At 44.2% G+C, this 24,061-nt stretch overlaps 1 protein-coding gene and 1 long non-coding RNA gene across 20 annotated transcripts in view; one reads left to right on the top strand and one right to left on the bottom strand.

Annotated features, from left to right (window-relative positions):
• Positions 1 to 1,963: 1,963 nt before the first annotated feature.
• LOC118368408 (runt-related transcription factor 3-like) overlaps positions 1,964 to 24,061 on the bottom strand; it is a 75,204-nt gene continuing 53,106 nt past the window's right edge. For 2 of the 3 annotated variants that reach the window (XM_052496920.1, XM_052496921.1), the window contains exons 7-8: positions 12,622 to 12,693; positions 1,964 to 5,882 (exon numbers count right to left, since the gene is read on the bottom strand). In XM_052496920.1, coding sequence (XP_052352880.1) covers positions 5,374 to 5,882; positions 12,622 to 12,693 — 581 coding nt within the window. In that variant the 3' untranslated portion in view covers positions 1,964 to 5,373. The remainder of the gene's footprint in view (positions 5,883 to 12,621; positions 12,694 to 24,061) is intronic. The other variant, XM_052496922.1, reaches the window with a different exon arrangement.
• LOC127915952 (uncharacterized) lies at positions 12,702 to 24,054 on the top strand. 17 transcript variants are annotated; one of them, XR_008093115.1, is made up of 8 exons: positions 12,702 to 18,600; positions 18,681 to 18,760; positions 18,841 to 19,160; positions 19,272 to 19,511; positions 19,592 to 19,671; positions 19,764 to 19,923; positions 20,004 to 20,163; positions 20,244 to 24,054. It is a non-coding gene; the product is annotated as an uncharacterized LOC127915952 (long non-coding RNA). The 17 variants fall into 17 exon arrangements; XR_008093103.1 differs by having other exon boundaries at positions 18,681 to 18,920; positions 19,001 to 19,160; XR_008093105.1 differs by having other exon boundaries at positions 18,681 to 19,160; positions 20,004 to 20,083.

Below are 24,061 nucleotides of genomic sequence, written 5' to 3'. Positions count from 1 at the left end.
AAGGGAGTGAAGGAAGCAGCATACCAGGGAGGGAGAAAGAAACAAGGGAGTGAAGGAAGCAGCATACCAGGGAGGGAGAAAGAAACAAGGGAGTGAAGGAAGCAGCATACCAGGGAGGGAGAAAGAAACAAGGGAGTGAAGGAAGCAGCATACCAGGGAGGGAGAAAGAAACAAGGGAGTGAAGGAAGCAGCATACCAGGGAGGGAGAAAGAAACAAGGGAGTGAAGGAAGCAGCATACCAGGGAGGGAGAAAGAAACAAGGGAGTGAAGGAAGCAGCATACCAGGGAGGGAGAAAGAAACAAGGGAGTGAAGGAAGCAGCATACCAGGGAGGGAGAAAGAAACAAGGGAGTGAAGGAAGCAGCATACCAGGGAGGGAGAAAGAAACAAGGGAGTGAAGGAAGCAGCATACCAGGGAGGGAGAAAGAAACAAGGGAGTGAAGGAAGCAGCATACCAGGGAGGGAGAAAGAAACAAGGGAGTGAAGGAAGCAGCATACCAGGGAGGGAGAAAGAAACAAGGGAGTGAAGGAAGCAGCATACCAGGGAGGGAGAAAGAAACAAGGGAGTGAAGGAAGCAGCATACCAGGGAGGGAGAAAGAAACAAGGGAGTGAAGGAAGCAGCATACCAGGGAGGGAGAAAGAAACAAGGGAGTGAAGGAAGCAGCATACCAGGGAGGGAGGAAGAAACAAGGGAGTGAAGGAAGCAGCATACCAGGGAGGGAGGAAGAAACAAGTGAGTGAAGGAAGCAGCATACCAGGGAGGGAGAAAGAAACAAGGGAGTGAAGGAAGCAGCATACCAGGGAGGGAGAAAGAAACAAGGGAGTGAAGGAAGCAGCGGATCTTTTCATGGCATCTCAAAAGGTAGAACTAGTTTAAGAGTTAGAGATTGTGGGCATTGTATTTCAGGTTAACCACAGAACTGATATCAGACCACCCTACGAGAGAGTGTGTTTAATCCTGTGGGCAGACATCAAATGGCCCAAATAGATGCCATCAGCACTGCATAAATTAACACCCAACCTTACAGTGGAAAAGAACACCGACATTCCTAACTTTGACTCTTTTGTTTTTTAACAAGTGACAACTTGCCAAGGTGCACTGTGCTGAGATTGCCAGGGTGGTGTCAGATTCCTGGGACGTGCTTTATTTACGCCCTGGGTACTGCCGTGTTGACAGCTGCGGCGTTTGTGAGGCACTGAGGAGTGTGGGTAATTTGCCAATGAGAGGCGTACTGATGGTAGACTGGGGGATAATTAAGAGGGTAGGCTTGGGTAATGCACCACCATTGAGATGATGAGATGACAACACAGAGAGAAGGGTTTTGTATTTCTGGGTCTAAGCCTAAGAGTGCATTGGATGAGAACATAATTTGCCAGAAAGTCATGAATTAGAATGCATTGAGTTTGATTAAACTTTTAGATGTTTTCCTGCTTTGTACCCATTAGTCTTCTGAGGTGATCCTGTTTGTATTTCTAGGGGTTGAATTATAACCTTTGCCAACGTGTTACCGTGTTCACTTTCAACACCTTCCCTTTGCTAACCATAGAGGTATTTACAATCCAGACTTTTGAATATTGAATGTCAGAATTGAAGAAGTATTATCCAGTGGAATGTCTTTGCAGTGAAGCTAATCATGTTGAAGAATTTGGTCGTAAATATTTGAGACCCCTCCAGTATTACTCAATGGTTCTATTGTGCTATTGTGTTATAATTTGTGTTGACATAACTTTTCTCCTTTTTTATTTTACCTTTATTTTACTAGGCAAGTCAGTTAAGAACAAATTCTTATTTTCTATGACGGCCTAGGAACAGTGGGTTAACTGCCTGTTCAGTGGCAGAGCGACAGATTTGTACCTTGTCAGCTCGGGGATTTGAACTTGCAACCTTCCGGTTACTAGTCCAACGCTCTAACCACTAGGCTATATTATAATTAGAATAAAAACAACGATCACGGGAAAAAGCTGAAATTGATGTTTTTTTTAATGAAAATTGTTAAAAACTACATTATCCGCACACTTTACAAGCACTTAATACAGTCTTTAAAGATATTACATGGATGAAAATTAAATTAACATATCAGCTTCAGACATACATGCTTTGAGCATTAAGAAAAAGGAAAGAGAGCAAAATGAATTAACATTATGGTATAACAAAATGAAGAGGAGCTTCTTTAAAATAAACATCAAAAGATCCAACAGAAAATAAAATACAATTAAATTGTATCATTTGGCCTCCCCCTGTTTTGCAAATGTCATATGATATACACACAACCTCTTTCATAAGAGTTGTGGACATGTTTTCGACAGATCTTGGAAACCAACCAAGGCTTTACAAAAGTTACCACAAACAATTTGTGTAAAACAACAGATCCAAACTTGCAATGGAACAATATTACAGGCATTTCTTTGGTTTTGATATAACCACATCATATCAGGTACATCTTTGGTTTCTCATAGCTGCATGAATTTTGCCCAATCTAAAGTTAGGCCTTCAAACCCAAAGGGATGAGTAGGAACACAGTCTAGGACATGCAATGTTTTCCCTCCACTCACCAGGAGATAGGAATGAATATTGATATTATTGATGGTCTTGAACAAGAATAAGGCATAGGGAAGTAGATACTGTATGTGATTAACCATCCCTAAATGGTAGAAAATGGGCTCCCAAGAAGCCCCAACAAGTCTCATCCTCCTCATTATCACAAAAAAAAAAAAACTCTGCCAGTTTGTAACATGAGACACCTGTCACCATGACTTAATTAAGTGGCTTTAACACAGCTCATACAAAGATGCTCTGTCCTGACAACATCTTAATCCTGGGCAGAGCCCTGAGCTGCTGGCACTAATGAGCAGTAAATTACAATAGGATGGAGAGAGATCCTGTTTATAAAGGCTTCAAAGGACTCACAGCTCATGAAGAACAAAGGGGCTTGTTTTTTTGTTAGGATTGCCCATGTTGTTGGTAAGAGGATCCCACTTTGACCTCCCTTATCTTCATCCCTACTCTAGGTGTCCCCCTGGGGTACAGGGATCATGGCTGCGACAGCATGGGGAAAGGCCCTTGAGAATGTGCAGACCTGTACCTTTACCTCTGTCACTGCTCAATCTACTGTGATTCTAGTAAGGATATCAGAAGCTTGTTCTCATATGTGTGTGTGTGTGTGTGTGTGTGTGTGTGTGTGTGTGTGTGTGTGTGTGTGTGCATTTGAAAATGAGCTTACTTCATCTCTAATGTTTTGTGAGTCAGTTTATTCAGACATGCCAAAATGGTTTGAGATGAAGCCAATTAAAGTCTGAGGTTTCAGTCGTTCTTCATGCAGGTTAGTATCTTTGTCTGATATACAAAGAAACAAGATCTGCATAGCCACATAATGTGGGTTGGATTGACAACTGTGTGTCTTAGGTATTTAACCATTTTTTTCTCTCTGAAAGGAACATCTGTGTACGTAAGAGTTTATTATGATAATTGAATGTTTAGAACAGTGCGATGACTTTGGGGCCTCAAGGAGGCTGGGGGGGGGATCTTTAATCTTGATAAGTAATGTGATTGGTGAAATGAATGCTGAGATCTGTGGTTCTGATGGTGGAATATCATGAAAGTTTTTAGTGCATCTACGCTACATTGGAATACAAAATAATAACAATAGAAGTGTATTTTTTTCATAATTTAGGAGCAATATATTACACAGATTCAAATTTTTATATTAAACAACAAATGAACAAAATAGTTATATAAAAAGAGAAGTTGGAGAGAATGCTAAATGATTTTGGGCATAAGTGAACATTTCCTTAAATTTGGCTCAAATAAATATAAAAAAGTAAACTGTTTTATCCAGTTCAAACATACTATACTAAAACAGTTTGCATACAGAATGAAAAAAAAAGCACTGAGTGTACAAAACATTAACAACACCTTCCTAATATTGAGCCTCAATTTGTCGGGCCATGGACTCTACAAGGTGTTGAGAGCGTTCCACAGGGATTCTGGCCCATTTTGGCACCAATGCTTCCCACAGTTTTGTGAAGTTGGCTGGATGTCCTTTGGGTGGTGGACCATTCTTGATACACACTGGAAACTGTTGAGCGTGAAAAACCCAGCAACGTTGCAGTTCTTGACACAAACCGATAAGCCTACTACCATACTCCATTCAAAGGCACTTTCATATTTTGTCTTGCCAATTCACCCTCTGAATGGCACACATACACAATCCATGTCTCAAAATCCTTATTAAACCTGTCTCCTCCCCATCATCTACACTGATTGAAATGAATATGTGACATCAATAAGGGATAATAGCTTTCACCTGGATTCACCTGGTCAGTCTATGTCATGGAAAGAGCAGGTGTTCTTAATGTTTTGTACACTCAGTGTATATATCATAAGTAAAAATAAAGAAAACAGTCCAACAAACTAAAACAAAAGGAATCCATAAAATTCCTGCTTAAAAAAAAGAAATCTGCTAATGTCCTGTACAGTCTTCAAAATATCAGCTATTCTACTGCATAGATTATCAATACATTAACAACTTTACAGGGGAGCTTCACTCGGACATCAGTACAAATAGTACATTAAATTGTCAAGCAATGCAGAATTACTTTGAGACCATGTATTGCTTTTAATGATGTTTCATGGACTGAAGGGTGAACCTCCAAACCTCACACCAAATAAAAGCTTCAGAATCAACTGTTATGTTACATTAGCAATACAGCCACAAGCCATCTAGGGCAGGTTCTGAGACACTCGTGAAGCAAACATCATATTTGACCTCTGTTATCACCTGACAGTGAAAGGCCGTTGAGGCAGTACAGTCACTGGTCTGGATGCTTAGCTTGTAATGCCAAGAAAGGTACTGTCATCTGAGGGAAAAGGATCGTTTTGGTCGTGTTGGCTAGTTAACCACAATAGCACTAGCATTTTTTCAGTTCATCAGCTACATAGAGTGAATGGCTATGAAGGTTTTGCCTTTCATAGTCTTTGGTATGCATGTACCTGTTTTTCAAAAGATCCTGATATATTACTATGGCTTTTTGTTGTAACACCATAACATCTATTTACAGTTATTTTGCATGTCTTACTCATCAATTGAAAAGCATGAGATTTGTATGGTTTCAGAGCCTCAGAGAGTAGTCCCTGTCACAGTGCAGGATATATCCATGGCTTGCATAAAGGCCACCTCTGGCCATGGCATCCTGACAGACAGTGAATGTCTTTGGTCAACTAGGAAAAGGGTACGAAGCGAGTGCGCGAGAAATAAAATACAAACATGCAGCATTTATTTTTGGGGGAGGATTCATCTTTTTTTGTTCGTTCATCTTCTTTACTTTTGCTCTTTCTCTCTTCTCTCTCCTGCATTTCCTCTAGCTGTCTGACAGTCAATAAGGCCTCCAGACAGACTCGTCCATGCGTCCAGTGCCGCTCATGGCCGTGGGGGAGTTGCTGTGGCTGCCGTCTGCCTCCACCCCCTCGCTCTGGTTGTTCAGGCCCTGGTTCATCAGGCTGTTGCCCCCTCCAGAGGCTGAGACTCCAGAGCAAGGCAGCAGGCGGGTGGGGGAACGCTCACCCCCGGTCCCGGCCGGGCCCACCATGGAGAACTGGTAGGAGCCGGACCCGGTGCCATAGTACAGGTGGTAGGGGGAGGAGTTGGACTGGAAGTGGCTGCCCTGGTTCTGGTTTCCAGGGTAGGGCGGGGGCAGGTAGGTGTGGTAGCGGGAGGAGGCGGACATGCCTGTCACACTGAGGCCTCCGATGCCCGTGCTGGAGGGGTTGGCTGAGTAGGTGAAGGCCCCTGGGTAGTGCATACGTGGGTCTGAGAAACGGGGGTCGGTCAGCGGGGACAGAGAAGGGAAGGTGGTCCTCTGGGGGAAGAGGTCAGCGGTGGGACCTGAGCGAGGGAGAAAGAAAAGACAGATTTGGTTTAGAAACTCCTGGCGCACATAGATCGAATTCATGGAAATGTTTCAGAGTCAAAGTGAGATAGGGACAGAGTTCCTTCCTTTGACAGGAAGCTGTAGTGAAGTACCACATCCCCAACTGACAGTGTGGGGCCTGAGACATCTGAGACATCAAGCTGTGACAGCACATCACCACACAGCTCTGTGAACCAGATGAAGTTATGAGTGTCCTCTCAGCCTTTAACATAGCCCTCCTACAGAACTGAACTGAACTAGAGTAATGTACAGGAACAGCGTTCTCTGTTGTTTGGAGGAATGAAAAGAGGTATTGTCAGAGCAGAGTGGTGCTTTGAGTAAACACTGACAGCTTGTTGTGCAGCGTGTGCTGTTGTGTAACTCTACATACCGTACATCAAACTGATGAGAGAGAACAGGAAACTAAAGAGGTAACCATCCCATTCAGACAAACAGAGGGAGGGAGAGGGAGAGATTTCTATGTATTTGTGTATTTTGTAAAAGTAATGCAAGCCGTCTCAATGTCACATTCTTGTCAGTGCTAAACTATCCTGAAGTGTAGTCACATAGGTAACACAGCACACAAAAGCCAGCTGTTTTGACTTAAATTTCACAGCCAAACATTCCCTAATTTATTCAACTGATCTTGCTCAAGGGTTTGACTCTGCAGTTTTTCTCGCTGGGATTTGGGGCAGCTCCTGTCACCAGCATATTTCCTTAAACACAACACCATACCGCCCCCCCCAAAAAACATGCATGACTGCAGGGTTAGGCTGATTTGTCAGTTCTTTCCAAATGTGTGTGTTTCAAGTTTTAATGTCACGTACAGTGAAATGCCTTTCTTGCTCTGACCCCAACAATGCACTAATCAATAAGAATGTAATACTAAAAATAACAAGAGAACAAAAACACACAAGAAATACAAATAAGAACAGGAGAAAGTAAGTAAGCATACTATATACAGGGTCAGCCAGTTCATTCGTGTGTTTGTGTGTCTCTCTCTACCATTGATCTGGTAGCTGGCTGTTTTGGCTACAGCATGCTGCCACCTACTGTACTGTAGTATCTGGGTTTGATAGGTACATACAGGGACAGATACACACACCATGCATTGAATGTATGCACCTAGGCCTTCAGCGAGCCTACCTGTTGGATCAGTCGGGTAGAGAACCCATAAAGGCTCCACTTACAATTACCAATATTGACAACAGTGATTTTTCTTCTTCATTCCGTGTGATGTAGGCTTCTGTAAACCAATAAACTGACTTTTAATATCTCTGTTAAACGGACTACCCTTGTATTTTAGTTGGGTTTTGACTGTCTCTATGCACACTCTCAGGACTCGACCCACTCACGCACACTGACACTCCAACACGCACATGACATGCACACACATTTATACTGACCACACACACACACACACACACACACACACACACACACACACACACACACACACACACACACACACACACACACACACACACACACACACAACCTTCGTTTACGCTGCTACTGATCTGTTTATCCTGTATATAACTTCTTACTTTCCCCTGTTCTTCAATTTGTATTTATTGTGTGGTTTCTGTTCTACGCTAGGTTATTTTCAATACTACATTGAGTTTGCAAGAAAGGCATTTCACTGTACTTGTGCACGTGACATTAAACCTTAACTCTCTACTCGATCAGTTTCACTTCTTTTTGGCAGGCAATCAGGAATGAAGGTTTGCTCAGGGTGCGGCAGTCAATCACCTCTGAGAAAGTAGGCCAACGAGCCATAGAACACCTGACAACTGTCACTCATCTCTTAGGTCACGTCTCACGGTTTTCTTGTAACTGAAGCCATGGTTTTTGGAATAAGAAATATATGTTGTATGACATTAAATATGCAGCATAGGCCTATATCTGAGACTTATTATGGCATTTGACTTTATTATGGATTTTGGTTTTGCCAATGCTCACCTGTGTCATCATTGGTAGGTCTCCCCCTCTTGCTATCCTACTGCAATGTAAATCATCCCGTTCCTTCCCTATATGCTGTTGCCCACAGTGTATTGATGTATAAAACATTAAGAACACCTACTATTTCCATGACATAGTCTGAACAGGTGAATCCATGATACCTTATTGATGTCACTTGTTAAATCCACTTCAATCAGTGTAGATGAAGATGTTAAATAAGGAATTTTAAGTCTTGAGGCAATTGAGACATGGATTGTGTGTGTGTGCCATTCAGAGGGTGAATGGGCAAGACAAAAGATTTAAGTACCTTTTAAGATTTAAGCACCCGTTTAAGTGTGTCGAGAACTGTAATGCTGCTAGGTTTTATACGCTCAACAGTTTCCCGTGTGTATCAAGAATGGTCCACCACCCAAAGGACATCCAGCCAACTTGACACAACTGTGGGAAGCATTGGAGACAACATGGGCCAGCATCCCGGTGGAACGCTTTCAACACCTTGTAGAGTCCATGCCCCGACGAATTGAGGCTGTTCTGAGGGCAAAAGGTGTTCCTAATGTATTGTAGAATCGGTGTATGTTTTAATCTAGATGTACATAGGGTAATGGGCTGGATGCTGATCTTGTCAGTAGAACTTTTTGTGGCCTGTAGCATGGGTGATTTTCTAGTACATAGGAAAGAATGGCATATGTGTACTGATGAATAGTTAGTTATTGGGTAAGGTGGACATGCAGGTATGCATGTATGCTCTGGAATTTGATTGACTTCCTTGTCTTTTGCTGTGGCTTGGGAGTGCTCAACCTACATTGTGATTGTCAACAGGTGTGACATGGTTCCTTGCACCTGCCCCCCCCGTCTGAACCTACTCATTTGTTTGTCTAATTCCACTGGATTTGGTTTGGACGGGCTCAGTGTTCCCACATGACTCTAGTATAAAATGTGGATTTGGATGGCAGAGAAAAGACAGGCTGTATTTGTGAAACAGCAAGCGCTTGCACGCCACAGCCCCGAGGGGGGAAGATGCTGAACTTGCGTGCCATAGTCTTGTTGAAATGTCTTTCCCCTACGTCTGGAGAATTGGGTCCGTTTTCAGCAACAAAAAAATATGTTCCTTTGCAATTTCCACGGCTCCTGCTTTCTTTTCTCAAGAACACATTTATTTTCTGCAGTTGAAAATCTCTTCCTTTTCGGATGAAGGGGGGTTAGTGAGGAGGGTTGGGGGTGTTGTTTCTTTTTCCAGAGTCTACCAGGCACCAGAGTCGGGCCCCGTATCTGATTTCACGCAAAGAAAATCCAAACCTTCAGCTGCTGTTGATTCAGTATAAGTGGAGTCGGCCCACTAATTCCTACCGGACTCCCAAAAAGCTCCCTTTCTCTCTCTCTCTCTCTCTCTGTCTCTCTCCATCTCTGTCTCCCTGATAAATATAGGCTTCAGGGTGGAGCCTGTATCTGTGGCACGGGGACTTGATGGCTCTGGCGGCCCACCCCACACATGATCTCTATTTAATTGTCGCCAGTGGAAACGTGTTGACTAAATTGCGGCGGGGAGAGGCTCCTGTATTTTGTCAGGGGAAACTCAACTGGACACTTATCACAACACCTTAATGGGGTTGTGTCCCATCACAACCTTGGCGGTGGGCCAGCCAGTCACCACCACGGGTTTACCTCTCAGCAGCTCAGCTGCTCCCTCTAGAGGAGACGGGTAGATCAGCAACTCTCTACTCACACACAGAACCACAGTTTTGCAATCTTCTGTTAGCTACCCTGATCTACACACACAGCCCCCTCCTCATCTCTCTGCCAGCTAATTATAGGCTGAGGCTCTGCGGCTCCGGGGCTCTGGGGCTGTGGTAACAGCGGGGCTGTGGGTACAGGGGAGGAGGAGTGTTGGATCTTTGGTCCTGATGCGGCCTTGCTGGTAGCAGCGGCCCACCCAACACATGATCTCCATTAGGCTCAGCTGAAACGTGTTGACTAAATTGCAGGGACAGGAGAGGGGATGGACCCCAGAGGGCTGGCTGGTGCGGCCCGCCGCCTGTGATGTTCCCACTCTAAAAGGGGTGGCGGCTGGGAATCAAGTTTTTTTTAATAGAGAACACATTGTTCTAGCGCGCTCCTTTTTCTCCTTCACTCTCCTCTCTCTCTCTCTCTCGCTCCCTTGCTTGTGTGCACGTTCCCATATTGAGTTCTGCCACACCGCAGGAGCGGGGGAAATCTCTTTCTCTCTGTCTCTCTCGCTTGCTCTCTGAGGTCCACTAGTCCACAGTCAAGCGTGTAACCCAGATATGGAGGGAGGTTTGCCTCATTTGCTTAGGGGAGAAACTGATTTTGGTTGTTAACATAAGGGCGAGCTGAGTTCGCCAGTGAGGTGTGTGTATGTGTGTGTGTGTGGGGGGGGGGATGCAAATCCAGGCCCTCACCTGTGAAATGTTTACTCAGGCTGAATGCAAACTGTGACGAGCAGCGTCCAGGGAATGGTGTCTCAGGCAAATAAGTGGAGGGGTGGGAAAGGGGGAGAAAACCTCAGACCAGACTGGCCCAGAGAGAGAGAGATGGAGAGAGAGATCTCTTCTCCTTTCATCTCCTTCCCTCAGACCGCAGCCAGAGAGGAGTGACTGTCCCATGCTTCCCAGACCATCACTGATTTAAGGGTAGATTAGATTTTTTGTTGATGAGTTGTGAGAATGAAAAGTTATGTTACGAAAGTTTGGCCAAGAAATACATTGCCAGGGAAATAATGTTGGTCCACATGCCAAAGAATTGGAGACACAAATGAACACAAATGATCCTTAGATGTTTGTTTAAGCGCTCAGGCCTTGGGGTTGGAGCTTCGCATCTGATGCAAATAGCCTTCACCTCTTACCGTGGCTCTTCTGAACTAGAACAACACGGTCAACAACCCCAAAGCCCTCTCCATTGCAGTCACTGTAGCATGTGAGCCCAGCAGGTTTTGCATGGCTCTACCTATCACTAGCAACACGATTGAGGCATTAGGGAGTTTGTGATGATACAACACCAAGATGTTCCTAATGCATCAATGAACCAGATGTGATTTATGAGTTTGTTAACTAAATCAACTGTTGTTTCCTTATTTGACCAGGTAAATTGACTGAGAACACATTGTCATTTTCAGCAACAACCTGGGGAATAGTTACAGCGGAGAGGAATGAGCCAATTGTAAGCTGGGGATGATGAGGTGACCATTGGGAATTTAGCCAGGACACCAGGGTTACCACCCTTACTCTTACGATAAGTGCCATGGGATCTTTAGTGACCACAGAGAGTCAGGACACCCATTTAACATCCCATCTGAAAGACAGCACCCTACACAGGGCAATGTCCCCAATCTCCGCCCTGAGGCATTTTTTTAGACCAGAGGAAAAGGTGCCTCCTACTGACCCTCCAACACCACTTCCAGCAGCATCTGCTCTCCCATCCAGGACCAAACCTGCGTAGCTTCAGAAGCAAGCCAGCAGTTGAATGCAGAGTGGTATGCTGCTGGCCAATGAGTTCTGGCCAGGTGGCATGTGCACTCTTCAATATTATTATTGATTGTAATAGTTTAAAAATCTGTCTCTCTGTAATTGGATATGAAGTTCATGATTAGACATGAGGACTTCTCCCCACTACCGTTAGTCCCCATCAAACGGCAATTCCACTTTTCACACCCTAGTGAGTATTTTGTTCTGAAGTGAATATCTGTCAAGGGAATGTCTCGCTCGCGTAGTGTCAAAAGTAAATATGTCAATCTATACATTCCATCTCTGCGTACATTCCATCTTCTAGTCATTGAAAAATGATGAAACTGCTGCATTGTGTTTGGAAATCACATCTAAAGTCTGTTTTACAACGGGGGCTTTCTCTTATCAAACCTTTTGAAAACCATGATTTTCCAACAAGCCTAATTGATGAGTCATACAGAAGGGGCTTAGTATGAGGATCATCAAGGAGTAACATTGAATGGTGTGTAAGCAGATGACTCAGCAGGTCTGGTGCAGTGTGCTTCGGTGGTTTCTGGGAAGAGAACGGGTGGGTGGCTGTGGGGCAGGAGAAGAAGAGTGCCAAAACACCAGGGAGGGAGGGAGGAAGGGGGTGTTTTGGAATGTTCTGGGATCCAGAGCTCTGAAGGCAAACCAAAACGCATTCCCCAAAATGTCACAACGAGTGGAACGCCCATTGCATATCCTTCGTCCCAGCTCTTCCATTATCTCTATATTAATTCCACCTTGTCAAAGAGATGATTGACTGACTATTGATATGAAGCAGAGTGTCTTAATTGTTGTTCTCAGCTACTCCTGAAGATGTTGGATAGTGTGAATTGGCTAGGGTAATGTTGTGTATGTAGCCCAAGCCTCCTCAATCATCCCCTCTCTGTACATTTCATGCCTGTTTTCTCAGACTAGTAATTATGGCCATCTCTTATTGCTCACCACGCCTCTCGTACTGCTCAGTGATTGGGCCTGGCATGTTATGATTAAGCCTCAGAAACAAACAAACAACACAAGCAAACCTCTTTCCCATATAGGCCTGTACAGAGATATGACTCTAAAACCGGGGTCATATAAGTAGAGCAGGATACTTGTTCACTTCCTACCGCTGTGCGAGGGTGTGTGACTGAGAGAGGCCGAAAGAAAGAGAACAAAACAAAAAAAAACGAGCGACAACAATAGAGAGAAAGCACAAGTGAGAAGTAAGGCGACGTAGAGCAGTTTGGGATAGGGGCCCCAGGTAGAGTAGATATAATATCTCTCTTACTTGACCATCTGAGGTCGTCCTCCACCTTGCATGTCTTCAGAGTTGGTGGGTCAATCTGGTCAGACCACAGGGCTGCAATGGACATAGATAGTATGTGTTAATGAAGGAGAATTTCGACATGACACTAGCCTGACACTACTGTAGTCTGGGCGTGTATGACAACGACCTCATTACATGAGTGTTTCTAATTCTGATGCACAGTAGAAGAGGATTAGAGAGAATTGTTTCCGGTTATGATTCTGTAGGTTCTGTGCATGTACTGTGTTCGAGTGAGGGGAGTGCAGATCTCTTCAATGCCCTAAAAAAAGCCAGCAACATGTCAAAGCTATCTGAGTGTGGTGGTTTGGCTGTCTACCTGTGACAGGCTTGCCTGTGCTGACTGAGCAGAGAGGAGGGCAGAAGGGGAGCTCTCACTGGAGTGAGACTAGAGAGAGGGCTTGGGAAAACAGGGCTGAGGGGCTGATGGAGCTAACAGAGATATTTTGGTTTCTCAGGGGTCTGGGAGGAGGAGGTGTGAGGCCTTTGTTGGCCTGTCCAGTCAGCCTGTCAGGGAGAGAAGAATCCTTACAAGCGCAGCGCGTGAGACCCTGGTTCACACTCAATGGCCACACCGCAGGAAGCTGACAATTTGACATGCAAAGAGTGTTAGTCTGCTCTCGGACAGAGATGGGGCAATTGTTACAAGCCAAACTGCACGAATGAACCGTGGACCTCAAACACGCATGCTTTTACTTGTACACGCACACACATGCACACACATGCCCACACATTCTCAAAAAAACACTAGTTCATATACAGATTCAGACATACTGATAGCAGAGAAACGGTTAGATGTTGGCAGTCATATACTGTATCTCCTGTTATGAACAAAAATATAAATGCAACATGCATCAATTGCACCGATTTTACTGAGTTACAGTTCAAATAAGGAAATCAGTCAATTGAAATGAATAAATTAGGTCCTAATCTATTGATTTCACATGACTGGGTAGGCATTCCTGCAGTCAGCATGCCAATTGCCACTCCCTCAAAACTTGAGACGTATGTGACGTTGTGTGACAAAACTGCACATTTTAAAGTGGCCTTTTATTGTCCCCAGCACAAGGTGCACCTGTGTACGGATCATGCTGTTTAATCAGCTACTTGATATGCCACACCTGTCAGGAGGATGGATTATCTTGGCAAAAGAGAAATGCTCACTAACAGGGATGTAAACAAATTTGTGCACAAAATGTAAGAGAAATTAGATTTTTGTGGGTCTGGACAATTTCTGGGATATTTTATTTCAGCTCATGAAACATGGGACCAACACTTTATATGTTGCGTTTGTATTTTTGTTCAGTATTTTTTCACACAACACAATGCCACAGATGTCTCAAGTTTTGAGAGAGCGTGCAATTGTCATGCTGACTGCAGGAATGTCCTCCAGAGCTGTTGCCAGAGAACTGAATGTTAAATTCTCTATCATAAGCTGCCTCCAACGTTGTTTTAGAGAATTTGTCAGTACATCCAACCAGACCACGTGTATGGCGTCATGTGGGCGACCGGTTTGGGGATGTCAACGTTGTAAACAGAGTGCCCTATGGTGGCAGTGGTGTTATGGTATGGGCAGGCATAAGCTATGGACAACGAGCACAATTGCATTTTATCGATGGCAATTTGAATGCACAGAGATACTGTGATCAGATCCTGAGGCCCATTGTCTCGCTATTCATCTGCTGCCATCACTTCATGTTTCAGCATGATAATGCACGGCCTTATGTCGCAAGGATATTTACACAATTCCTGTGAGCTGAAAATGTACCAGCTCTTCCATGGCCTGCACACTCACCAGACATGTCACCCATTGAGCATGTGTGGGATGCTCTGGGTCGATGTGTACAACAGCGTGTTACAGTTCCTGTCAATATCCAGCAACTTTACACAGCCATTGAAGAGGAGTGGGACAACATTCCATAGGCCACAATCAACAGCCTGATCAACTCTATGCGAAGGAGATGTGTTGCGCTGCATTAAACAAATGGAGGTCACACCACATACTGACTGGTTTTCTGATCCACGCCCAAACCTTTTTCTAAAGGTACTGTATCTGTGACCAACAGATGCATATCTGTATTCCCAGTCATGTGAAATCCATAGATTAGGACCTAATGAATTTATTCCAATTGACTGATTTCCTCATATGAACTGTAACTGTAACTCTGTAAAATCGTTGAAATTGTTGGCTGTTGCGTTGATATTTTTGTTCAGTATATTTATATTGCAGTTTTGACATGAACATACAGTAACTAAGGCCTGGAGAGTTTCTGGTCATGTCTCTGTCCCTAGCCGGGCTACAGTAACACTACACTATAGTATGAGCTGAGGAACAACATCCTAACCGCTATATTAGCAGTTGTGATCCTGACCTTGAGAGGGGCCAGAAACAGGGGGAGGAGGTGGAGGGGGATGTTCACCTATGCCCACACTGGGCCCAGGCTGGCTGGGGTTGGGGTGTGTAAAAGCTCTCTCACCCCCGGAGCTACTCAACTTCCTCTCCAAAGGCCCGGATCAGCACTTAGCCTCTGAGAGGTCCCGCGCTTCGCCCCACAATGGGAAATTCTTACACATAAATGGGGTTATTCAGAAAGGTTTCGAAGCAGCTGGTGCGATCCGCTCAAGAAAATAAACATTTCCTTCAAATATTTTGATTGGCTGGTGGACAACGTCAATACCAGCGGCACAGATTACCCCTGTTAATATGAGTCTCAGCCCCCTGGGTGGGGATAGAGATTGGGGGAAGGGGGTAGGTGCATTAGGGGTAGAAGACGACGGCTGCGTCACAAATATGAACGTTTTTGGGGTGGCATCAGTGATGGCTGGGAAGACACAAATAAACGCATGCTCTGCTTTTTGAAGTGCATTTGGAGATGAAAGGGCCAAAATGGCGTCTGTCCTCATGACTCCGGATTCGGCAGCGCCTCAGAGACATGTAATGCGCCTGTCGTAATGAAGCGTGTCATTGAGACACAGTGAATGCTGGGCCTTGTGCTGGCTTCCTGTTTCGCTTAGGCCCTAGGCGTCACCACGGAGAGATAGAATGTGAGAGAGAGAGTGAGAGAGAGAGAGACGCCAGCGAGGAAGGGAGAGGGAGAGAGCGTGTTAAAGAGCGAGTGAGAGGGGAGGAACATGGCCTTGGCTCAGCTATGTGGGACATTTGATATGTCTTTTGAGCCCTCACTTAAACATGAGTAAAAACAAACACATCGACTGAAAAATCCTATGTTCTATTTGAAAGCCCCCTGCCCTGCCTCCCTTTCCCCTCTCCTCAGACTCAATAGAGACTGTTCATTGCGCACATGTAGTTTCTGTAATTGCTGAAATGTAAAGCTCGACCCGGCTCTGATGTTAAATTATAACTAACACAAACAGTTGAGTCTGGGGAAAAAAAGCTCTCTTTTCTCTTTTTCCAGCTTACTGTTTAGAGATGGCTTCAAAAGAGTTTTTTTTAAATTGGAGAACAAAAACATTTTCAGTTTGAATAATTCAGATCTAACTAAGGTCACAAAAACAGAGTAACCACAAGTGCAGCTCTTAGGCACCATAACAAATAAACCCCATGGCGACCATTGATATATTATGTAAATACAGCGCTGGAGAAGTAAAACAGAATCTCTCGTCGCTGGTCTGGATTCCCGCTAGTTTTGGTTGCATTTGGCCTGAGAGCTCCTTTCCTGTATGGGTTTGGCACGGACCAGCATGCATTGCTGCCCAAATGGAGCTTGGAGCCAACAGCATCTCCACCAGACTCACAGCATGGCCACCTCTCTCTGGTCTTGTCCTGACAGACAGTCAATGACCCACAAACCAACACAATAACCTAGTAAGCACATCTGGTACTAAACAGAGACATGGAGGCACGATGCTTTGACCTTTCCCTCTATAAGCATGTGCTATGTGCCCGGCTGCATGTTCCAGGGACTGGCATACTTGTGTCTTACAGTGACTCTTTGTTGGTTATAATTGGTTGATAATGTCCTGCTGGGTGTTGGTTTTGGTTTTGAGGTTTGAGGTAGACACAGATCCAGGATCAGATTACCCAACTCCACATCCTAACATTTACCATTAGGAGGATTAAATAATATCTGACCCTGGACTAGCGGTTAGGGGCTCTGGGTCTGATCAGGGCTGTTAGTGGTAGACTGGAGCAGGCATTCGCTTGGGGGGCCAGCCGGCTTGTTTATGTGAAGTAAACAGTGTGGTCACTGTGGACAGGAGAGGAGGGGTAGGACCTCCCTCTAGCTAGCAGGACTTTCACAACCAGAGAGAATCCGGGATAGATTCACCTGTTTGACCTTTCACCACAGCAGAACTGCTGCAGATGTATGCCATTGTATCTACGGTAACTACCAGTAAATTGTTTTATTTTGACCCCTGCTATTTTGTAACCTATACCATACAGGTGCCACGGCTTAGCATTCGACCTTGTGAACAGTATTATATCATTAATACAACTAGAGTGTGTTTTATCACTCACAGCCAACACACACACACACACACACACACACACACACACACACACACACACACACACACACACACACACACACACACACACACACACACACACACACACACACACACACACACACACACACACACACACACACACACACACACACACAGTTTATTGGGCCCTCATCAAAGCAGTGGAGCACTTGACTAGATGGCCGAAAGGTATGCTAGTATCTGATATTCATCTCCAGTCAGAAAAACACAGGTGTTGGAACAAATAGCATGTTAAATGATACTACCTCAAAAGGCAAAATACTTTCTTTGGGATGATTCAATTGCTGCTGTCTTTTTTTCTTAAAACACATTTAAGTTAAAAGAGCAACTTTGTTCTGGTGAGCTTGTTTAGTTTAGTCTCCTTTTGAAAAGGGAAAGAGGAAAACTGAAATCAGGATTATTTCTGTAGCATCCCGTTGAGATCAAATCTTTTTTCCATTTAATCTTAACATCTTTGTCTGGCTGGTAAGACTGGAATGAGCTGTAGATTTTATACCCAGGGTGTGTTAAGGAGATGGCATTCTCTAAAAATCATTAAAACACACATACACACACCACACACCTGACATTTAGTAAACCAGAATAACAATTTTGTTGTCGATTGTCTGAGTGTGAGATTTGCTTGACTGCCCTGGCAGAGCCACACACACAGCTCCCCACACGCCCTCCCGTAGGATCATTCCTCACGGCAGCCTCACCTGTGGTCACGGCTGAACAAAAACAAGCGGCTAGCCGAGCAAGCGCAGTGTCTGCCAGGGCTTGAATCCTGTCACTGCATGCGCTGTAATGAGCTCTTAATTATCCTGGCTGTCTAGAGCGCTAGCAGAGCTTGCAACATTGGCACGTAACTGTGTGTGTGGTGTGTGTTTGTTAGAACATACTGTGTGTGTGTTTGTTACCACATACTGTGTGTGTGTGTACGTCTGAGAATCCTGCGCAGCGTTTAGCAGACGTCTCAAAAGCGTTGTGTTGACAACAACTCTGTCTCTGTTTCATGGCTCAGACAACAATATGAAGCAAAGGGCTTCACTAGGAGATATTGTATTTTCTCACGTTGTCGTCAGCTGGAAAGTCCAGGTTTATGTGTGGATAATGGAAAACATTGTTTTTTTGCAACAGCAAGATGGGAATCAATGTAATTATAAAGTGTTGACGCCTCACTCAATCTATTACCCTGTGATCCTCCGCAAAATACATCTCTGCCTGCGACGACTGCCAAAAGCAGAGGCGTGTGTCGTGTTTATGTGTAAATACATCCCTGTTTCCAAATGTATTTATCACAAAAGGTACTATTTTAGTTTGAGCCGGGTTTGTAGTTGTGTGTTGTCTAAGCTGGCATGGAGATGCCCAGGTTTATATGTCACTGGGTAGCTGAGAGGAGGGTGAATGTATCTTCATAGTTATTGAATTATTATGCATGGAGATGCCCAGGTTTATATGTCACTGAGTAGCTGAGAGGAGGGCGAATGTATCTTCATAGTTATTGAATTATTATGCATGGAGATGCCCAGGTTTATATGTCACTGGGTAGCTGAGAGGAGGGTGAATGTATCTTCATAGTTATTGAATTATTATGCATGGAGATGCCCAGGTTTATATGTCACTGGGTAGCTGAGAGGAGGGCGAATGTATCTTCATAGTTATTGAATTATTATGCATGGAGATGCCCAGGTTTATATGTCACTGGGTAGCTGAGAGGAGGGTGAATGTATCTTCATAGTTATTGAATTATTATGCATGGAGATGCCCAGGTTTATATGTCACTGAGTAGCTGAGAGGAGGGCGAATGTATCTTCATAGTTATTGAATTATTATGCATGGAGATGCCCAGGTTTATATGTCACTGGGTAGCTGAGAGGAGGGTGAATGTATCTTCATAGTTATTGAATTATTATGCATGGAGATGCCCAGGTTTATATGTCACTGGGTAGCTGAGAGGAGGGTGAATGTATCTTCATAGTTATTGAATTATTATGCATGGAGATGCCCAGGTTTATATGTCACTGGGTAGCTGAGAGGAGGGTATCTTCATAGAGGGTTTATATGTCACTGGGTGAATGTATCTTCATAGTTATTGAATTATTATGCATGGAGATGCCCAGGTTTATATGTCACTGGGTAGCTGAGAGGAGGGTGAATGTATCTTCATAGTTATTGAATTATTATGCATGGAGATGCCCAGGTTTATATGTCACTGGGTAGCTGAGAGGAGGGTGAATGTATCTTCATAGTTATTGAATTATTATGCATGGAGATGCCCAGGTTTATATGTCACTGGGTAGCTGAGAGGAGGGTGAATGTATCTTCATAGTTATTGAATTATTATGCATGGAGATGCCCAGGTTTATATGTCACTGAGTAGCTGAGAGGAGGGTGAATGTATCTTCATAGTTATTGAATTATTATGCATGGAGATGCCCAGGTTTATATGTCACTGGGTAGCTGAGAGGAGGGTGAATGTATCTTCATAGTTATTGAATTATTATGCATGGAGATGCCCAGGTTTATATGTCACTGGGTAGCTGAGAATTATTATGCATGGAGGGTGAATGTATCTTCATAGTTATTGAATTATTATGCATGGAGATGCCCAGGTTTATATGTCACTGGGTAGCTGAGAGGAGGGTGAATGTATCTTCATAGTTATTGAATTATTATGCATGGAGATGCCCAGGTTTATATGTCACTGGGTAGCTGAGAGGAGGGTGAATGTATCTTCATAGTTATTGAATTATTATGCATGGAGATGCCCAGGTTTATATGTCACTGGGTAGCTGAGAGGAGGGCGAATGTATCTTCATAGTTATTGAATTATTATGCATGGAGATGCCCAGGTTTATATGTCACTGGGTAGCTGAGAGGAGGGTGAATGTATCTTCATAGTTATTGAATTATTATGCATGGAGATGCCCAGGTTTATATGTCACTGAGTAGCTGAGAGGAGGGTGAATGTATCTTCATAGTTATTGAATTATTATGCATGGAGATGCCCAGGTTTATATGTCACTGGGTAGCTGAGAGGAGGGCGAATGTATCTTCATAGTTATTGAATTATTATGCATGGAGATGCCCAGGTTTATATGTCACTGGGTAGCTGAGAGGAGGGTGAATGTATCTTCATAGTTATTGAATTATTATGCATGGAGATGCCCAGGTTTATATGTCACTGAGTAGCTGAGAGGAGGGTGAATGTATCTTCATTGTTATTGAATTATTTTAGCACTAGCCTTGAGCTACAAAGTCATGATGGTAATATCAGAGATTAAGGTGTGTGGTTTTACAGTCCTCCACGCACGCACGCACACACACAGAGACACAGAGACAGACAGACACACACTCTTCAGAGAGGGCCCCTAGCACCTAATTTGGAGCTCTATACCTCTCATCCCTGGCGGCTCTGAGCCACATTAATGTGTTGTGTCTATGTTGGAGGTGTGTGTGTTTGTGTGTGGGGGTTTGTGCATATATATACGCCCCACGTGTTTGTGAGCGTGCCGTGTGTGTGTGTGTGTGTGTGTGTGTGTGTGTGTGTGTGTGTGTGTGTGTGTGTGTGTGTGTGTGTGTGTGTGTGTGTGTGTGTGTGTGCGCGTGTGTGTTCTACTGGTGCAGGTCTTTGAGATCTGACAGGCCTATGAAGAAGTAATTCCTGCCCTAATCCTCCTGGAGCTATGCAGACAAGTACAGAGCCTTTCTTCACATGCCATCCCAGCATTGTCTGTACACCTCTCCTGCTAGACAGTTTGGAGATATTAAGAAATCCCTTATGGATAAGTCCCTCTGGATAAGCTTACCTGCCATGGCCCTTCCATTGGCAGACAACACGCAGTAAAGTACGTACAGAACCCAAACTTAATATCATGAAATGTATATTGTATCTCTGTCTAAATGCCAACTAATCCTGGTCCTACTGGTCCACAGCACTGGCAGATGGTTTTCCTTGGCCATGTTCAGTACATTACACTTATAGAGAGACAACAGCATCAGTTAAACTAAGTCCAAGCTGGTTCTGATAACCACAGTTGTGTAAGCTGAGCTGTACGATAGGTAGGTCCACAGTGGTGAGTCAGGAGCACAAGGCTAAACCCCATGAGAGATACACTTCCACCCACAGATAGCAAAACACTCCTAAACACACTGATAGAGACTCATTAACTGGGAAGTAGCCTTACTCTGTCTGTCAGCCTTAACCCCCTGCATGAGAACTAGGGAGTGGGTGGAAGAGGACAGCGTGTATGTGTGTGTGCCTCGTGTGTGTCTGTTCGTGTTTTGTCTGCACACATCCAGACATGCCATCACGTTAAGAAGCTCTGACACACAGTACCAGTCAAAAGTTTGTACACACCTACTCATTCCAGGGGTTCTTTATTTTTACTATATTCTACATTGTAGAATAATAGTGAAGACATCAAAACTATTAAATAACACATATGGAATCATGTAGTAACCAAAGAAGTGATAAACAAATCAAAATATATTTTATATTTGAGATTCTTCAAAGTAGCCACCCTTTGCCTTGACAGCTTTGCACACTCTTGGCATTCTCTCAACCAGCTTCATGAGGTAGTCACCTGGAATGCATTTCAATTAACAGGTGTGCCTTGTTTAAAGTTAATTTGAGGAATTCTTTCCTCAATGTGTTTGGGCCAATCAGTTGTGTTGTGACAATGTAGGGGTGGTATACAGAAGATAGCCCCATTTATGGCAAGAACAGCTCAAATAAGCAAAGAGAAATGACAGTCCATCATTACTTTAAGACATGAACGTCATTCAATATGGAACATTTCAAGAACTTTGAAAGTTTCCTCAAGTGCAGTCGCAAAAACCATTAAGCGCTATCATGAAACTGTCTCTCATGAGGACCACCACAGGAAAGGAAGACCCAGAGTTACCTCTGCTGCAGAGGATAATACATCCATTAGAGTTAACTGCACCTCAGATTGTATCAAGTATCAGACACATCTCAACATCAACTGTTCAGAGGAGACTGTGTGAATCAGGCCTTAATGGTCAAATTGCCGCAAAGAAACCACTACGAAAGGACACCAATAAGAAGATACTTTCTTGGGCCAAGAAACACAAGCAATGGAGATTAGGCTGGTGGAAATCTGTCCTTTGGTCTGATGAGTCAAAACGTGAGATTTTTGGTTCCAACCGCCATGTCTTGGTAAGACGCAAAGTAGATGAACGGATGATCTCCGCATGTGTGGTTGCCACCATGAAGCATGGAGGAGGAGGTGTGATAGTGTGGGGGTGCTTTGCTGGTGACACTGTCAGTGATTTATTTAGAATTCAAGGCACACTTAACTAGCATGGCTACCACAGCATTCTGCAGCGATACGCCATCCCATCTGGTTTGAGCTTAGTGGGACTATCATTTGTTTTTCAACAGGACAATGACCCAAAACACACCTCCTGGCTATGTAAGGGCTATTTGACCAAGGAGAGTGATGGAGTGCTGCATCAGATGACCTGGCCTCCACAATCACCTGACCTCAACCCAATTAAGATGGTTTGGGATGAGTTTTACCATAGAGTGAAGGAAAAACAGCCAACAAGTGCTCAGTATATGTGGGAACTCCTTCAAGACTGTTGGAAAGGCATTCCAGGTGAAGCTGGTTTAAAGCATGCCAAGAGTGTGCAAAGCCATCATCAAGGCAAATGGAAAAGAATCTAAAAGAAGAAGAATCTAAAATATCAAATATATTTTAACTTGTTTAAAAAATGTTGGTTACTACCTGATTCCATATGTGTTAATTCAAAGTTTTGATGTCTTCACTATTATTCTACAATGTAGAAAATAGTACAAATAAAGAAACCCTTAAATGAGCAGGTGTGTCCAAACTTTTGACTGGTACTGTATGTCTGAGAGCAAACTTCCACCCACGTACCCCCTCTCCCCTAAGACACACACACCTCCTTCCCGCTGTCTCCATTGCAGATCTGCCCTGTTGTGCCAGTCAGTCTGAGACTGACGTGATTGCGGAGGAAGCGGGCGGCTGTGAGATTCCTGAGGCTGTAGAGTGGTGTGGTGAACCAGCTCCAGCCCCAGTGCCTTGGCCAGGCTGTTTGGCAGTGATCAGGTTGCCACCTGGCCCCAGACTGGACCCTGTGACCGATGCAGGGCATCCGGGGACAGAGCTGGCATGAGTGTGCGGCCCCTGCCAGTAAATGTATTGGACCCTCCCCCGGGTCTGGGCTCTCATATCAGTAGGGAGGGTTATACTCAACCTGGGGCTTCAGCCTGCCACATACAGGCTAACTCAGCCCATAAAGTGAGAACAACACTGTCAGTTCATTATGTGTCACAGTCAGACCATACAGGCTAACTCGGCTCATAACACCACAGCCATGAGCTGTTCACTCCCTTACCGTCAGGGCAGATGATATTGGAGCATGAGGTCTGATACAGGCTCAGAGACAGTTTCTATCTACAAGCCATCAGACTGCTGAACGCTTGAACTGGACTGACCAAATGGACCACCTGGACTGACCCCTGACTCTCTACACCTTAGCAAGCATTCACACACACATAAACTCCTGTATTATACTTATTCCAAAAGGTTTATTCTATTCTACTGAGCCATTTACTTTATGTTCCTATTCTTCTCTTTTATTACTTCTTAATGTTTTTTCATTGTCCAGAAGGAAGCTGCAAGTAACCATTTACTTGTAGTGTATACCATGTGTATCCTGTACATACGACTAATAAAACTTGAAACTGATAGCAAAGTCAGCTCTCACTGTCGGCAGGGAGAAGCATTTGTACCGCTAACCCCTGTATACAGTGCTGTAGCAGAAGGTGGAGTGTTTTGTGATGAGTGAGCAACACTGACTTGGGACAGATGGTGTGAGTGAGTCAGTGTGATAGTTGTTCCTGTCTGGTCAGCGGCCC

Source organism: Oncorhynchus keta, chromosome 35 (genome assembly GCF_023373465.1).
Source record: "Oncorhynchus keta strain PuntledgeMale-10-30-2019 chromosome 35, Oket_V2, whole genome shotgun sequence".
NCBI classification, from domain to species: Eukaryota; Metazoa; Chordata; class Actinopteri; order Salmoniformes; family Salmonidae; genus Oncorhynchus; species Oncorhynchus keta.
Note: the sequence above shows the minus strand (reverse complement) of the source record. Positions and strands in the feature narration are given on the sequence as shown.